Below are 18,598 nucleotides of genomic sequence, written 5' to 3'. Positions count from 1 at the left end.
GGCCCATGAATCAGTATATAATTGCACATCTGGTCATTTCTCCTTCTATGCAAAGCATATAGCCAGGTGCTCTTCTCGAAGTTCTGCCCACTGGGAAGATTTCCTCCACTGCTGTCCTTCTGGGGTATCCTAGAAAGGGGCTGTAGTGCTGCAGCTGACCACTTTCGGGTGATGCCTGTGTGTCAGGCAGAATCATCTGTGAACAGGCTCTAGTCTTCTCTTCCTCTGCCAACTGAGCTTAGGAAACTTACCATGAGGCTGTTGGTGCAGGCTGAGGAGAGAGAAGGCAGGGTGACAGAAGTGGCGACCAGGGGCATTTGAACGACTTCCTCATGTAACTTACTTGTGCCTTCAGGACCTGCTTGAGCTCAATCATGTGTATACCACTTCTTTTTGATGATGGAATGTTGCTGTGCACCCACTTTTTGGCTAGATGTGTCAGAAGACACCCAGTTCATGATAGGCAGTTTAGGTCGCATGGTGACTTGATGACTCATAGTCAAATGTTCAGTTTCCACCAAAGCCTAGTAACAGGTCAAGAGCTATCTCTCAAAAGAAGGGTAGTTATCTGCATAAGATGGCAGGACTTTGCTCCCATATCCTAGAGGTCTCTGCTGTAATTCACCAAGGGGTCCTGTCAAGGGCTATAGACAACATCCCTATCTGCCACTGACACCTCAGGCACCATCAGATCTTCTGGGTCATATGGCCCAAGTGGCAGAGCAGCTTTCACAGCAGCCTGGACTTGTTGCAGAGCCATCTTCTGTTCTGGACCACAGTCAAAATTGGAAGCCTTTCAAGTCACTCAATAAATAGGCTAGAGTAACACACTCAAATGAGGAATGTGTTGCCTCCAAAATCCAAATAGGCCCACTAGGCACTGTCCCTCTTTCTTGGTTGTAGGACATGCCAAATGCCGAAAATTTCCTTCATCTTAGAAGTAATATCTCAATGGGTTCCACAAGACTGGACCCCTAGAAATTTTACTGAGGTAGACGTTCCCTGAATTTTAGTCAGATTTTTTTTTTCCCCATTGTCTGGCATGCAAATGTCTCACCAATAAGTCCAGTACGTTTGCCACTTCTTGCTCACTGGATGCAATCAGCATAATGTCATCAATGTAATGGATCATTGTGATATATTGTGAAAGCAGAAAACTATCAAGATCTCTCTGAATGAGATTATGACACAAAGCCAGAGAGTTGGTATACCTCTGAGGTAGAACCATAAAAGTATATTGTTGGCCTTGCCAGCTGAAGGCAAATTGCTTCTGGTGGGCCTTACGGACAGGAATGGAGAAAAAGGCATTATCAATCAGTGACTGCATGCCAGGTACCAGGAGATGTGTTAATTTGCTCAAGCAATGAAATCACAATTGGAGTGATTTGAATTGAAATCACAATGAAATCACAGCATTTGCAATTGGAGTCACCACTTGGTTAAGCTTATGATCATCCACTGTCATTCTCCAAGATCTATCTGTCTTCTGCACAGGCCAAATAGGATAGTTGAATGGGGATATGATGGGAATCACCACCCCTGAATCTTTCAAGTCCTTGATGGTGGCACTAATCTCCACAATCCATCCAGGGATGCAATATTGTTTTTGATTTACTACTTTGTAGGTAGAGGCAGCTCTAATGGCTTCCATATGGCCTGTCCCACCATAGTAGCCCTCACTCTACCAGTCAGGGAGCCAATGTGAAGGTTCTGCCAACTGCTAAGCATGTCTATGCCAATTATGCCTTCTGGCACTGGGGAAATGACCACAGGATGAGTCCCAAAGCTGAAGACCTTGTAGTCCGATGCTTGAGGGCAGGAAGCATCCAGCATGCAAGAAAGATGTAGACAGGGAGATTAAGCCAGTCTAGCCTTTTCACATTTTTCTACCTGCTTTATGTTCACTGGCAGCTGATTGAATGGTTCTCACCCAGATTAAGAGTGGGTATGCCTTCCCCAGCCCACTGATGCAAATGTTAATCTTTTTTGTCAACACCCTCACATGTTTTTTGACACATCCAGGATCAATATTTTGCCAACTTCAATCCAATCAAGTTGGCAGTAATAACCATCACAATAGGTAAAAACTGCTCTTAGCTGCACACTTTTTCAGAAAGCAATTGAGGCTCAGAGAGAGGCATAAATACCCCAAGTTTGTGCAGATAATTAATAGGAAATACATATAAGAGAAATTGTGTTGCCTAGACTTTCTATGCACTTGTCTTTTTGACCTGAATGAGTTATGGCCTCACCTGTGAGTGCACAGGTCCCTGATAAGGTGGTTCCAGAAATTGCCCCCAGGTCATTCTCAGATGATAGTTCTTCTCAATGACAGAAGTATTTGGAGACTCTCCTCCCAAATGCTGACCCTGGAATTTGGATGTTCTCAGTTCCCTTCTGCTTTGTATCTCAGCACAACACTAGTTTCTCAGCTATTTGTTCCACTTTATTTATAGAAGAGCCCAAGGTTCCACTGAGGTGGGTAATTTGTGGGATATCAGTCTTTCTGATGACCAAAGTCCATATGTTCCTTACCTGTACCTAATATCTCAGCTGTATGGTTTGTGTATCTGTGTGTGTGCATGTGTTTGCCTTTATTTCACAATCTAGAGTCTTGCTGTTTGCTCAAAAATGAATGGGAAAGATTGTGCTCATGGAAACGGTTCTGGTTCCCAGAAGAAGGCAGTTTTTGGAGCTCATGGACACTAGGGGTAGTAAATCCCACTGGATCTCTTCATCATAATGCTCTATCTATTTCCAGGGAAAAGAGATTCTACCTATCCTTGCTATTGCATATTTTTCCCATTTCTCTACAAATTATAAGCATTTGTTTCTGTATTGTATCATTCATGTTTTTCAAAATAAACCCTCAATTCATTGCCTACACTCTTTTGCTTGAGTTGGAACAACATCTCAGATGTTCTACCATGTAATGACTGAGTCCTGTTCTCTGTGATTAACTACTGTGAATTCCTGGCCTTCTCTTTTTTTTTTTTTTAACAGAGTCTCACTCCCAGGTACAAGTGATTCTCCTACCTCAGCCTCCCAAGTAGGTGGGACTACAGGTACGTGCCACCATGCCTGGTTAATTTTTTGTATTTTTAGTAGAGATGGGGTTTCACCATGTTAGCCAGGAAGGTCTGAATCTCCCTACCTCATGATCTGCCCACCTCAGCCTCTCAAAGTGCTGGAATTACAGGTGTGAGCCACTGTGCCCAGCAAACTCCTGGTCTTAACTTTAAAATCAGATACTAATTAGATTTTGTTCTATGGAAAATGAAAGAAAAATATTTTACTTGTTTTCCGAGGAGTCAAGGGAGTTTTTAGGATGAAAGGCGATGTATCATGTAGAGCTAAAGCAATGGTTAAGTACATTGATTTAAAAGGCAGAATGTTCTCTACACTTGGTTCTTGTTTACAAGATGTGGGACTTAGGGCAAATTTTAACTTTTGTTCCTCAGCATACTTAATTGTATAATAATGCATGTTAAAATTGACTTGCTCAGTCTTCTACACTGAGTACCACAAAACAACATTAAAAGGAATTTAAAAAGACTTGAATAAGTGGAAAGGCATCTTTGTTGATGGATTGAAAGACTTAACATTATTAAAATAGCAATACTTCCAATTTGACATACAGATGCAAGGCAATCCAAATCAAAATCTCAACTTTCTTTTTTGCATAATTTGTCAATCTGAGCCTATAATTAATATGGAAATAAAACAGATATATGACAGTCAAAATATTCATAAAAAAGAAAAGTTAGGAGAATTACATTTCATAATTTCACATCTTAACTACAAAGCTTCAGTTGTCTAGATTGTGTGATTCTGGTGTAACGACAGACATATTGATTAATAGGATAAAATAGGCATTCTTGAAACAAACTCTTACATTGGTGGTCAATTAATTTTTGGCAAGAATTGCAAGATGATTCAATGGAGATCCATTAAACAAAGGACGTGGGACAACTGAATGTCTGTATGCACAGAATAAAGTTGGACTTCTGCCTCATATTGCATACAAAGATTAACTAAAAATGTTACGGATATCTAAATGTAAAAGATAATATCATAACATTCTGATATGGTTTGGCTGTGTCCCCACCCAAATCTCATCTTGAATTGTACTCCCATAATTCCCATGTGTTGTGGGAGAGACCTGGTGGGAGATAATTTGAATCACAGGGGCAGTTTATCCTATGCTGTTCTCATGGTAGTGAATAAGTCTCATGAGATCCGATGGTTTTATCAGGGGTTTCTGCTTTTGCCTCTTCCTCATTTTCGTTTGCCACTGCCATGTAAGAAGTGCCTTTCATCTCCCACCATGATTCTGAGGCCTCCCCAGGCATGTGAAACTATAAGTCCAACTAAATCTCTTTTTCTTCCAAGTCTGGGTTATGTCTTCATCAGCAGCATGAAAATGGACTAATACACATTCTTAGAAGACAACACAGATATAAATCTTTGTGACTTTGGGTGAGGCAATAGTTTCTTAGCTGCGGTATGAAAAAACAAGAAACCAAAGGAAAAGAGAATAAACAGATTAGGTTTTATCAAATTTGACAACTTTTATGCCCTAAGAGATATTTTTAAAAAACACTAAAATATGAGAAATAATTGAAAATTATATCTGTTAAGAAATTAGTACCCAGAATATATATAAAACTCTTATAATTCAATGATATAAATGTTTCAAAACTTTCAATTATAAATTGAGAAGATCTTTACATTTTTTAAAAATTTTTTAAAGGAGATACATAAATAGACAATAATAATATGAAAAGATGCTCAGCATCTTTAGTCACTGGGGGAATCAAAATCAAAACAACAATTAGACACATTTTCACACATACTAGCATGGCAATAATAATAGTAAAATTGGAAAATATCAAGTGTTGGTGAACATGTAGAGAGACTGGAACAGTGGTGGTTAATTTTACGCATCAACATGACTGGGCTAAAGGATGCCCAGATGGCTGGCAAAGTGTTGTTTCTGGGTAAGTTTGTGAGGGTGTTTCTAGAATAGATTAGTATTTGAATTAGTAGGTGGGTAAAGAAAATCATCCTCAGCAATGTGAGTAGGAATTATTCAATCCCTTGAGGGATCAGACAAAACAAAAAGTTAGAGGAAGTGTGGATTCACTCTGTTTTTGTCCTAAACTATCCTGGCTTTAGACATTAGTGTTTATGATTCTTGGGCATTCAGCCTTAGATTGAGACACACATCATTGGCTCCCTAGTTTTCAGGCCTTCTGAGTGGGACTGGTATGTATACCATTCACTCCCCTAGTTCTCAGATCTTTGGTCTTGGACTGGAACTACACAACTGGCTTTCCAGCAGGGTACTCCTACTAGCAAAGAACAGGTCACGGGGGTTCTCAGGATCCATAATTGTGTGAGCCAATCCTTCATAATAAATACCTTTGTATTTATATATAAATAAACGATGTATTTATTTTAGGAGATATGTATGTGTGTATGTATATATGTATGTATGTATCTCTGTATATACATATATATACAAACACACATATACAGACACACATATATATACACCCCGATATATATATATCCTATCAGTTCTGTTTCTCTGGAGAGCCCTGACCCCTAACTTTTATATGAACCTGAATACATCATTGTTGGAATGTAAAATGGTGCAGCTTCTTTGAAAATTGCTTAGCAGGTTCTCAAAAAGTGCAACATACATTTATCATATGACCCAGAAAATTTGTTTGTAAAGGTATAGCTAAGATATTTGAAAACATGAAAAACACAAAAACTTGTATATAATTGTTCACAGCATCACTTTTCATAGTAGCCAAATGGTGAAAATAACCCAAATGTCCACCAGGTCATGATTTAACAAAGAAAATGTGGTTTTATCATACCATGGAATATTACTCAGCTAGAAAAGAGAATAACAATCTTATACATATTACAGCATGGATTAAGCTGCTAAATAATATGTTAAGTGAAAGAAGCTAGGATTAAAGACCACATATTATATGACACTATTTATATGAAATGTCCAGAATAGGTAAATTCACAGATACAGAAAGCAAGTTAGCAGTGCCAATGGCAGCTACAGGAATTAGATGGCATGCACTGCAGGTCAGGAGGTCCTCTTGAGAGTGTTCTGAAGGTGTTCAGTCAAGGGGCTAGAACATAGACTTCACTTGGGTCACTCCCTGAGAATGGGTGACTAAACATCCTGCCAAGGACCCAGGGGAGGATAGAAGCTCACTGCTGTGGTGACTGCCCGTAGTCTGGAGAAAGTCATGGCTGATGCTGGCTTGGGAGCCTGAATTGCCATAGAAGGTGGTAGAGGAAGGAACGAAGAGTTGAGCCTGGCAGCCAGCAAAGGGGATAGGCATGCTGGAGTGGGTATATAAAATGAGGCCAGAAGATTTATTGGAGAATTATTCTCCACAGAAAGAGCCAAAGACAGGGCATTCACCATGACCGTAAGTATGGTGTTGGACAGTGGGACATCAGCAATATTACTATATTGATAGACATATTGATTAATAGAATACAACAGAATAGATATCATGAAGAGTGGATCCTCTCCTCTACAAGCTAGGGCTTAGAATAGGAGAGACTGTCATAGATCCTTGATAACAATGGGATTTTCGGACTTCAGACAATAAAGTCCAGGCGGCAGCATTTAACCAACTGATGTCAGGGAATCTGGATGATCATAATGACAGAGAACATCAAAGGGAGCTTGAACCTGCAGAGATTTGTGCAGATGGTCAATAGTACACTGTGTCACTAGGGGCAAAACAGATGTCTAGGAAATGAGAGTATGAATCCTGTAATCTATCCCAAAGAAGGCAAGAGTGGATGAGCAGGAGGCTGAGGGCAGTGGCCCCAGTAGTCAAAATCTCTGGTGCCGTTCTTGGTCTGGGTAAAGCCCAGATCCCCCTAATTGAAGAATTGTCCAGTATCCATGAAGGGGGACCCTGTGTCACCACCAGCAGTGTGTGAAGCAATGATTTCGCTGTCCTTCCCATATTCATCATATACATGGGTGCTGTACTCTAGGATAAGGGGAGGAATCAAACATTGTGAAGGACAATTGGGTACAAAGCCTGATTTGAAATAGATTCCCAGGGACCTCAAATATCAACATGGCCCACTTGCATTTGCTGGAGTGGGAGCATACCTGTTCCAGGTAACAAAGAGTATCTTGGTCACTATCTGGCTTACAATTAGTTCATGCAGGGCTGGGGCAAGTGAGGCGCTAGATTGCAAAATTAAAGAAGATACTTACTTTCAGAGAAAAGGGAATAAAATGTCACACATCAGGACTGATATGCCCACCAAAGCTTTGACTTGTCTTGGTGCATGATTGAATTAGGATCTAATAGAAGGAGGCACAGAGGAAGGTTAGATATGGACTATTATTCTTTAGGTTCTCCTAAGGGGATGGAGGCCAAATAATTCGGGGGTTGTCAAAAAATACCCCCAGGGCTCTTTCTCAGTTGCCTGGTAACAAACTAGCTGAGGTTTGGTGCTTCTTTTTCCTGGAAACAGGTGCTATGATTTTCCATAGCTTCCAGGTTGCCAGGTACTGAACGCCCTGCATATCCAGGCATTCCTCAAAAAGCTGGTTCCTAAGCTTGGAGTGCTTGGGGCCTGCACAGAATATTCCTTCCCTGTGCTGATGGATAGCTCTAAGCTAGGAGAAGCCAGGAGAGAAGGGGAGGCTGGTGTGGGGTGAGAGAAGTGAACATTTCTCTCTGCTTATTGTTTTGTATTTTAATATATTTTCCATTCAATGTGTATACATATAGTTATGTGTATGATTATTTATTTTATGTAACATCATCCTGTGAAATATATCATTATGCTCATTGTTTTTCTACTGAGAAGTATGAGTTAAAATCTTTCGTGTTGATAAGGGTGAAACTTGTCTGTTACTTCTCATTGCTGCCTGATGATCCAGCCAAGATGTCAACTACATTTAACCTATGTTCCTGGTAATAGATACCCAGGTTGTCTCTAATGCCTTATCTTTAGAAATAATGATACAAAAGCTTTGTGGATATCTCCTTAGTTGGCTTCAAAGAGGTGTGTGTTTTTTGGATTGCAGGGGTTATTTGGAAAATTACATGGAGCAAAACTGATGGTTCAAAAGAAAATATTTAGTTGACTTGAGTAGTGCCAGAATTTTCTTTGGAAGGCTTACATTGACAGATGTTAAAGCTGGAAAAGTTTTAAATCAAATTATACCTCTCTTACTCTCAGAAAGAGAAAGCTTTAATAACAAAATTATGCAAAGATCAAAAGGTTAGCATCCTGCTTTAGAAATCTTCAATCTCCTTCTTCAGGTAAATGAACCTTTCCTGCAGAGCAAAACAAATTATCTCACATTTAACAATGGAACCATATGTGACATATTTAAAGGCCCCTTCAGCTGCAACAGCCTCAGCAGGGCAGAACAGCAGCAGAAAGGAGGACGCAGTGGGCTCTGAGCCACATCTTGCAGGAGGAAAGGCTAAATGAAAGCACATCCTGACTCTTTCTGCCGGTGTGCAGATGCTTAACAAATACAGGTAGCAGAATAGCCAAAAAATTCAGGTCACTTTGTAGCAAAATAAGTTGGATACACATGCACACATTTAACCAAAATTGCATTGATTTCACTCCCATAATTGTCAGTGTAGAGCCTAGAGACAGTGCACAGACTCCTGTGAGCAGGACACTCACTGGGGCCCTGCACAGTGTGAAGGCCCCAAACACAAACCTTCTAAAAAGACTCAGCCTCTCAGTGTGGCAGGAGCAGTTGTGGTGCCGAGAGGATGCGTCCACACCAAGCTCAGGTGGAGGTGGCTGGAGAGCCTTTGAGTTAGGGAGGCCATGAGGCCTCAGTTATGGGCACGGGCTCTTCTTCTGTGTGAATGGGGGCCAGGGCTTATATAGATTTTGAATAAGGCTATTTTAAGATCTCAAGGAAGAATAAAAGACCAAATGAAATAACTTCTGTTGATTTCCAAAATTAACAAAAGTGTTCTTTCAACCATTTAATTCCATACCGAGTTACCACAAATCCAAAATTCAGAACATGAAAGAGCCACGGGCTGAATGAATTATTCAGTGGCCATTCTTAGCCTTAAATAATAACACAAGCTCTGCACTAGCAGGTGGAGATGGTGAATTACCTCTAATGTGGTAGCAGTAGCATAGTAATAAATTTCACTTTTGGAATCAGGGATACGTGAGACTGGGTAATTTATAAAGGAAAGGTGTTCAATTGACTCAGAGTTCTGCAGGCTGTGCACACATGATGTGGGTATCTGCTTGGCTTCTGGGGAGGCCTGAGGGAGGTTTCACTTATGACAGAAGGTGAAGCAGGAGCAGGCATATCCCACGACTTGAGTGGGGACAAGGCAGGTGGGGAGTGGTGTGAGGTACCACACATATTTAAACAACCAGATCTCACAAAGTACTCATCATCATGACAGCACTAAGCCATGAGGGATCCACCTCATGATCCCCAAACCTCCCACCAGGCACTACCTTCAACATTGGGGATTACATTTTCACATGAGATTTGAGTGGGATAAATATCCAAACCATGTCAACTTCTATCTTGGCTTTTCTTGGCCGAGAGAGAATAATCCAAAGTTTAAGTTCTCCTTGAAGGGCAATAGGCCTCACCTTTTGGTACTTTTAGAAATGTACATGTTAGTTCTTCTAAAATTACTATTATGCCAACCAAAAAATGAAATATTAGTAATAAACGACAAATAGAATAAAATAAATAATTTTGTTTGCCCTGGAACAGTCATCTGATGAAATCACAAAGTTTACAAATAGTTGGAGGCTAGGATGACTTGTTAGCTACTTATTTAGGCAGATCTTACACATTTCCTATTCTTGCTTTGGATGCTAGTGAACTCTAAAACTCAAAGATTACTTGATTCTTGCATAAGATGGAATGTAGCAGTCCTAGAAGAAATTTAAAACCAATTATGGGAATTTATATTGATCAACTTACTGGGGAGCTCTGATTGCACTGAAATTATCTAAGACAAAAGAAAAAGAAGAAACGTGCTGATTAACTTGTTAAATTAAAGGAAATATTTAGTGGGAAATTATATTCTTGAGTATGCTTCTAAAAAAGAGCAAGCTTTTACAGCTGGCATATGGTTTTGAGATTTAATAAAGGTAATTTGCTTGGAATAGAAATTAATTTCTTAATAGTGATCAGAATAGGAGCTCAACAATGGAAAAACCTTATAAACAGCCAGGGAAGCTGTGGTTTTTTGGAGACCTTATTTCAGGGACAGAGGTCCCTTTCTTTAAGGGTGAGAACTGAGAGGGAATCTTAGAGGGAATGAAGACTGGAAAGGACACGGAATGCTTAGAGATGCAACAAAATCCCTGGCTCACTTTGTGCAGTGTGATGGGGGTGAGATGGGTCCCACAGAAAGATTAACACGCGCAGAGGAAAAGCATCCGTGGAAGCGCAGGATTCCACCAGCTAATCTCACAGCTCAGTGTGGACTTTATATCATTTATTTTTCTATTTTTTCTAAGAAAGAGGAAAATCAATCGAAACATTTGAAAACAGATTCAGATTAGGCTGATCAAGAACAGGGTTTGAAGATTCAGAAAGGTCAAATATGTACATATCCCTGTGTTTCCCAGTGTTTAGAAAGCTTCTCAGAAGCAGAAGATACCTATCCACAGAGCCCTCATTCCGTGTTCTCTGTGTACCTGGATATTTATCCACAAATCTGTGCTCCAGTGGGTCACAATCTTCAGTCGATGAGATAATGCAGACAACTTCAATCTCATAAACCCTGGAAGCCAGAAATCCAGTGCAGAGGACCTGCAGCTTCACAAAGTGAAGCTCCCTCTGTGGGTGGCTTGATCTCAATTCTCACCCAAGCTCAAACTTTCAACTTTAATAAAAAATAAAAAAAAAACTCCATTGAGGTCCAGGCGGGGAAAAGGCTGCAGTGTGACTTCAGTCTCATCCATAGCAGTGTGGATTTTGTCAGTCTCCACTAATACAGTTTTTAGAAAAAAGTCCACAGAATGTGCAACAATGATGTATAAATGAGCCCAAGGTGTCTTGTGTGAACTGCCTGTATGTTGTTTGTTTCTAAACTGCAGGCTTATTTCTCTATGGCCTGTGCCAGACTGAAACTTTACAATCAAATCATTTCAAAGACCACCCCCAAAAGCAGATTTTTTTTTGCCATGTAGGGAATGCTTACATTATATATCTCAGAGAAACTCACCCACATCTGCTAGCAATAGGTAAGTGTCAGGTTATGGAAACCCCAGACTAATATTTCCCTCTGGATCTCTGTGACCTAGAGACTCCCCACTGTGCTACTGTATTGGGAAAAGCTGAGTGTTGGGAGAAGCTGAGGCAGGGCTTGCCTGTCTAACATAATGTAAAAGAGTCTTGGAATATGTCCAGGCTCCAGGGTCTAAAACCCCTTGTGGCCTTTGGAACACCAAGCTCTGTGCTATAAAGGGTGGAAGGCTATCCTGACACACTATAATCTAAGCTCAGGGCATAAAATCCCACGTGGCTTGGATAGGATCCAGGGCTGGTGGCTCTGGAATGTGTCTACACTTGCTGGCTCCTTGCTCTCCCAGGATCCATTGTATCTTGAGTTAAAAGAACCTGCTCTCTATTATCTCAAGTAGCAGAGCAAATGCTAAACCATCACAGCTGTAAATCTTGTGCTTAATGCCACGTGCCCTTTTGACCCCCACATTCTCACCACCTGTTTCTTTGTTGGATTACCAATAACTAGCACTGGGCTCCCAGCGCTCGGGTCCTTCGCAGCCTCCATGATCGCGATGGTTCTCTGGTCCCATTTTACTTCTCAAACTGTCTTTTCTTTGGGGTTTGATAACCCCAACACTGCTGTGTGACAGCACCTAGACATGTAAGCCCCTTCTACAGCAGGTTTCTTCCTCGTCCTCTTCTGAATAACAACCTTAGCCCCTTGGCCCATAGACAGACTCCTGCTCTGAGGAACTTCTGGCAAACCTGTCAAAGCTTCACCCAATAAAAGTTGTGTGTGCTACTGCCACCCTGTGGACATCTCTTTTTCTTTGCCCAGGCTCCAAAGTCCTCAAATGATCTACAAACAACAGGATCACACTCTCCATCCAGCCCCACAAACACTGACTTCCAAGGACGCAAACACTTCCATTTCCAAGACTATCTTCCCATGTTCCCATGTCATACAAGTATGACACTTACTTCCAATTTTATGGGCTCCGATCTCACAGCATCAGGCAAAGGAGACGCAATTACAGTAAGAACCACTTGTATCAGTCCTTCCTCATTCAGATGACCATGATTCAGATGGGAGCTACACAGTGGTCTGCTCCCCACCTGGATCAAATGGAGACTGTTCTTACACCTTCTTACCTGTGTCCACTGTGGAGCAACCAGCTTCGTCCACCGTTATCAAAGCCTTGGCATAATGTGTTAATGTTTAGGAGACAGAGAGTTCTATTTGGAATTAGAAATATTATTACTTAAGTATATAAATAGCATAGGGTAGTTTCAAAGCTTTTTTTTTTTTTTGCACCAAATAATTTGTACAAGATTTTACATTTTCTGAATATATAAGGGCAACAGGTTCTGAAGTAAATTACCAAATACAATGGCAGACTTTTTAAAGCTTTGTTGTTAATTTTCACAGGGATAGGAATATTCTCTGAAATTCAAAAATATTAAAGAATATTTTGCAAAAGTAACATATTCTTGAATTGGCTTGCAAAAGAAAGCATGACAGCTTTTTTATCATTTGTCATTTTCTTTCAATTCAAGCATCCATATTAGATAGTAGATCGAACTGGTTCTTCATTTAACATACTTTCAATCATTTAAGACCAGACATAACACATCCAATAGTGTTCTTTTGTGTCCAGTATATCAGGTTTAGTTTGCATTTTTTAGTTTTTCTTTTCACCTACCAATATTTCTGACTCCTTTCACTAGCATGGTGAATTAGGAGTCTGAAATATTCAAGACTAAGAACCTACATTGAATTGGTCAGCATCATGGGATAAAAAAGTTAAATATACAAAACTTACAAAATGAAATAAAAGAAAGTAATAAACATTTTAAAGACTAAAATATAAGACTTTTATTGTACTCCTACCTCCTCGTGATAACTTGTGGTCATCAACTCAGAATGTTAACATGGAGTTCAACATTTAAGATTGGTGTCATTTTTACTCAATTATTTTTTTCTAATCTTGTTAAAAAGTCTTATTTTGGTAGACTTCTCAGAAGACATGCAGACCAAGCTTTCATGTGGTATCATACTTAGAACTGTATTTGTTTGTGTTTTTTTTACCAGTTAAGCATGACTTTCAGTTAAATTACCCAAGATTACACAGGACTGCAATCTATTACATCGGTTGTCCCCAGATATTTTCTCTCCAGAACGGTGAGTGTCCTCACGAAGGGATTTGATGTAGGCATGATCTTTCAGGAGCTGTTCAACTCATTCTTGAGCATATCATTGACAAACGAATAGTCGGATTGTTTCCTTGTTTTCATGATCAGCTGTGTGGTAGATTGACATCTCTGAGGTGTGATCATCTTTACATGAAAGCTCAGGAAAATGTATAATGGTAACCCTGAGACAGGAAATCTATGGATCCAGTTCATGCTCTTCTTACACAGAGAATTTCCACTCGAATTATGAACTCATGGCTGTAGCTATACCACTTACAGGTCCAGGGGACACTCAGATCTCACTCAAAGTTGACAAGAAACTGGAAGTCCTGATAGGACCTCATTCTCTGTTGTGGGAAGTCAGGGACCCCAAACGGAGGGACCGACTGAAGCCACAGCAGAAGAACAGAAATTGTGAAGATTTCATGGACATTTACTAGTTCCGCAAATTAATACTTGTATAATTTCTTACACCTGACTTTACTGTAATCTCTGAACATAAATTGTGAAGATTTCATGGACACTTATCACTTCCCCAATGAATACCCCTGTGTTTTCCTATGCCTGTCTTTACTTTAATCTCTTAATGCCATCATCTTCTTTGTAAGCTGAGGAGGATGAATGTCGCTTCAGGACCCTGTGATTGTGTCAACTGCACACATTGTTTGTAGAGCATGTGTGTTTGAACAATATGAAATGTAGGCATCTTAAAAAAAGAACAGGATAACAGTGATGTTCAGGAAACAAGAGAGGTAACTTTGAACTGGCTGCCGGTGAGCTGGACAGAAACAGAGCTATATTCCTCCTCTTTCATAAGCAAATAGGAGAAATATCGCTGAATTCTTTTTCTCAGCAAGGAACATCCCTGAGAAAGAGAATGTGCCCTGAAGGTGGGTCTATAGAGGGCCCCTTTTTAAGGCATCCCGTCTTTTATGGTCGAAGATGATGGGATGAAATAAGCCCCGGTCTCCTATAGCGCTCCCAGGCTTATCAGGTGGACAAAAATTCCCACCTAACAAATTTTAGTCAGCCAGATTATCTGCTCTCATACCTTGTTTCCTGATAAGATGTTATCAATGAAAATGCGTGCCCGAAACTTCTCATCTGGTGGTCCTATGATCTCACCCTGCCTCCATTTGCTTTGTGATATTGTATTACCTTGTGAAGTATGTGATCTCTGTGATCCACACCCTATTCATGCACTCCCTCCCCTTTTGAAAATCACTAATAAAAATTTGCTGGTTTTACAGCTCGGGGAACATCACGGATCCTGCCGACATGTGATGTCTCCCCAGGACACCCAGCTTTAAATTTCTCTCTCTTGTGCTCTTTCCCTTTATTTCTCAACTCAGCCGAGACACTTGGGAAATAGAAAAGAACCCATGTTAAACATTGGGAGTGGGTTCTTCTGATAATTCTGCATGATGAGGAAGGCTGTGGGAAGAGCTTTTCTTAACACCATTTAGAAAAACATAGTGCAAAGTTAATTTTTGTTCATTCTATATCATTATCCTAGAAAAATCTTCCCTTGATAAATCCTTCTGGTTAATCTGGCATATGTGAGATGATTATGATGGGATATGTACCAGATTTAACAATTGGTCACCAGGAATTTTATATTCACTGCCTGAGGAAAAAATTGTTTCCCCCTTTCCTTTTACTTACACTGGGCTCTTGGATCTAAATGTAGAGACCCACATTGTTTTCCCTGTGAGGCCCTTGGACAGAGTGCTCTTATGGGGCTCACTCACCAGGTGCCGGGGAGGGCAGATTCCAACACTTGCTGTGAACTTTCTTGAACAGTTATCCTGGAAACAGCAGATACCAGACAACTCTTGAACTGGCTTAAAACTATGTTTTATTTGTAAGCACTCTGCTCATCAGTGCTCGTAGGAAAGGAAAGGGTAATGTTTTCTTTTTTAGATTAGCTGGGAGGGGGCCAAGAAGAATGGCATTCACCCATGTTCATTCTAGACATATTTCCACATTGTTAGGGTTGTTATGCTTTCCTAGAGTTGCATGTCCTATACAATGGAACCTACCCAAGATCCGAACTGTCAGTCAGATCCTTCCTCCCATTTTATATCACACTGCTCACAGGAGAGACATATCCCCTGCCCACCTGCCCCATTGACTCTTTCCACACCACTGCATGCACCAGGCAATTGCATATGGTCCCATAGGGAGGACTTTTCTTAGCAAGTCTGAGATAAAAGCTCAACTCCAACCTTGCCTTGACTGATCAGGACTCCTCAGTTCACCTTGTCACAATGAGGCTCCCTGCTCAGCTCCTGGGGCTGCTAGTGCTCTGGGTCTCTGGTAAGAACAGAAGGAGATGAGGAAGGAGAATGGGGTGGAAGGGTGAGCTCTAGGGCTCCACAGCAACCCATGTTTAGTCTAACCCTGCATTAGAGGAATATGATCTGTGCTGTAGAAAAGGGAACTTTGTATTTTGCTCTGTGAATAATTGTAAGCTCATAAAAAATATGATGTCTGGTGCTCTGATTAAGATCTTCAAAATACAAAGGTCTCTTATACTTTACAAAAAATGAATTCATTTCAGAATGTGTATTTTTATGGCATAAATCAGTGTTTTTAAAAATTAAGTTTAAATAAATGACATAAGATAAATTATGAAAATTACTCATTAAGTTGTACATAACTTTGCAATTCATTATTTCAGCCTCCAGTGGAGATATCATGATGACCCAGACTCCACTCTCTCTGCCCATCACCATTGGAGAGCCGGCCTCCACCTCCTGCAGGTCTAGTCAGAGCCTCCTGAGTAGTAATGGATACAACTATTTGAGTTGGTACCTGCAGAAGCCAGGACAGTCTCTTCAGCTCCTGATCTATTATGGTTCTAATCGGGCCTCCGGGGTCCCCGACAGGTTCAGTGGCAGTGGGTCAGGCACAGATTTTACACTGAAAATCAGCAGGGTGGAGGCTGAGGATGTAGGGGTTTATTACTGCATGCAAACTCTACAAATTCCTCCCACAGTGTTTCATCCCTGAACAGAAACCTCCCTCCTGGGGTTGCCCAGTTGCTCACATGTGCTGCTTGTCTGGAGAGCAACTTGGCAGGGTCTCTGTGTCTGCAGAAGAGGAGGCTGTTGGAGACTTCAGAGCAGAGGTTGCTGCTGAGGACTCTGGCTCATGATAGCCTCAGCTGTACTTCAGTCCCACATGTTAATGCCCCATTAGGTGAAAAATAAATGATTCCAAAAACTGAAATGAAATACCAAGGAGAATAAGAGCACAATTCAGGCTGTTAGAAAGAAGCCTCAAAATATGGTGGACTAAATGTGACAGGGTTTCTGTATCTGTTGCCTGGCAGTGCAGAGGCAGGTAGGTGGCCTTGGTGGTGTCAGTGGCTCTGCTCCATGAGGTCACTCAGATGGGCAGGAGGCACAACCACCCTCAGAACACAGCCTTCCTCCTTCTTCACAGTCACTTGCCCCCACACCCATCCTCGGCGGCATGAGGTGGAATGAGTAGAGAGAAAGCTGTTTTCTTCTAAAGACCAAAGAAATCTAGAGTTTTCTATCAGGGATAAATGTTCTTTTACTTTAAGCACACATTGGAGAAATTTTCCATTAAGTGGATCTGCTGATAAACCCACTTTGTTTGTTTGTTTTGTTATGTTGTGTTTTGAGATGGAGTCTCACTCTGTCACCCAGGCTGGAGTGCACTGACATGATCTTGGCTCACTGCAAACTCTGCTCGTGGGTTCAAGTGATTCTTATGCCTCAGCCTCCCGAGCAGCTGTGATTACAGGCGCCTACCTCCATCTCAGGCTAATTTTTGTATTTTTAGTAGAGTCAGGGTTTCACCATGTTGTCCAGGGTGGTGTTGAACTCCTGATCTGAAGCGATCCACCTGCCTTAGCCTCCCAAAGTGCTGGGATTACAGGCGTGAGCCATTGCACCTGGCAGTTGTTTGTTTTTATATGAAAATGTAAAATTATTTTGGAAAATAATTTTTTGAATATAAAGTTATGTTTGTGGCAGCCTATTTGAATTTATCACTTGATAATTTCTACTAAAATGTCTTTGTAATAAAAGTCATATGACTTTAATTGTCCTCTTCTGAAAAGAATATGGATTTTTATCCTCTCAGGCTCCTTTTAGGGTCTTCAATTAATCTCATTTTTATACAATATATTAATTTTAGATTATTATTTATGAATAATTTATTAAGTAATTTTCACTATCACAAAATTAAAAATCCCATAAATTGCTATGTCAACAACCTGTATCTCGGTGCAAACACACTCCACAATAAACAATAAAGAACACCAAGGTCTTAGAAACCCTGGGAAAATAAGAGTGATAGTGTCCCATTATCAACGGGAAGTCCCTAAAGCTAGAATGGTGTCTCATGTGTGACCTGGGACATCTGGGAGGAACTGCCAGTGTACTGAGTTGTGGGGAACCTGCTCTGTGTTCGGAGGCTGGAAGCACATCCTTTCCCTCCCCACTGCCTTACCTGTGCACACCTGCTATGCTCTAAATTGTGTTCCCACTTTCATGTTGAAGCTCTAATCTCCAACATGGCTGTAGGAGATAGGACCTATGAGAAGATAATGGAGGTTCTAAGGGTGGGACCCTGACTCAATAGGATTAGTGGTTCTCGTAAGATCCAGAGAGCTCTCTTTTTCCTCTCTCTGTAACTCCCACACTCCTATGGAAAGACCATGTGAAAGCATGGTGAGAAAGCAGCATCTACAAACCAGGAAGAAGGTCTTTACCAGAAAGTGAACCCTGCTGGACCTTGATGTTGGACTTTCCAATCAGAAATGTGAAAATAAATGTCTGTGGTTCAAGCCATCCACCCAGAGTATCTTGATGTTGCAGTGCAAGAAGACTCAATCACTGTCCCCACCCTCTCTGAGCAGGATCAGCATGAAGAAATATCTCATGGACGTGGGGACCCAGCTTTACTCCTATTCCTCCTGCTGTTCTCACTCTCTTGAGGAAGAAGGGAGAGTTCAGGCCTCATCTTCAGTTTATTTGCAATAAACAGGAATATTTCCTTGACAATCAGTTAATTCGCCTGTTTTGCTTTCTGAACAAATGACTTGCTTGGTATTAATATTTGGGGTGTTCATGTTTGTTCCCTACTTAGATGCCAGATAGGATA

The 18,598-nt window shown here is 40.8% G+C and overlaps 1 gene segment (V, D, J or C); it reads left to right on the top strand.

Moving 5' to 3' along the window:
• Window positions 1–15,695: 15,695 nt before the first annotated feature.
• On the top strand, window positions 15,696–16,471 carry LOC105524280. The segment is given in 2 exon segments: window positions 15,696–15,775; window positions 16,140–16,471. Coding segments are annotated over 2 exon segments (381 nt in total).
• The last annotated feature ends 2,127 nt before the right edge of the window (window positions 16,472–18,598 follow it).

Source organism: Colobus angolensis, unplaced genomic scaffold (genome assembly GCF_000951035.1).
Source record: "Colobus angolensis palliatus isolate OR3802 unplaced genomic scaffold, Cang.pa_1.0 Scaffold498, whole genome shotgun sequence".
Classification (NCBI taxonomy): Eukaryota; Metazoa; Chordata; class Mammalia; order Primates; family Cercopithecidae; genus Colobus; species Colobus angolensis.
Note: the sequence above shows the minus strand (reverse complement) of the source record. Positions and strands in the feature narration are given on the sequence as shown.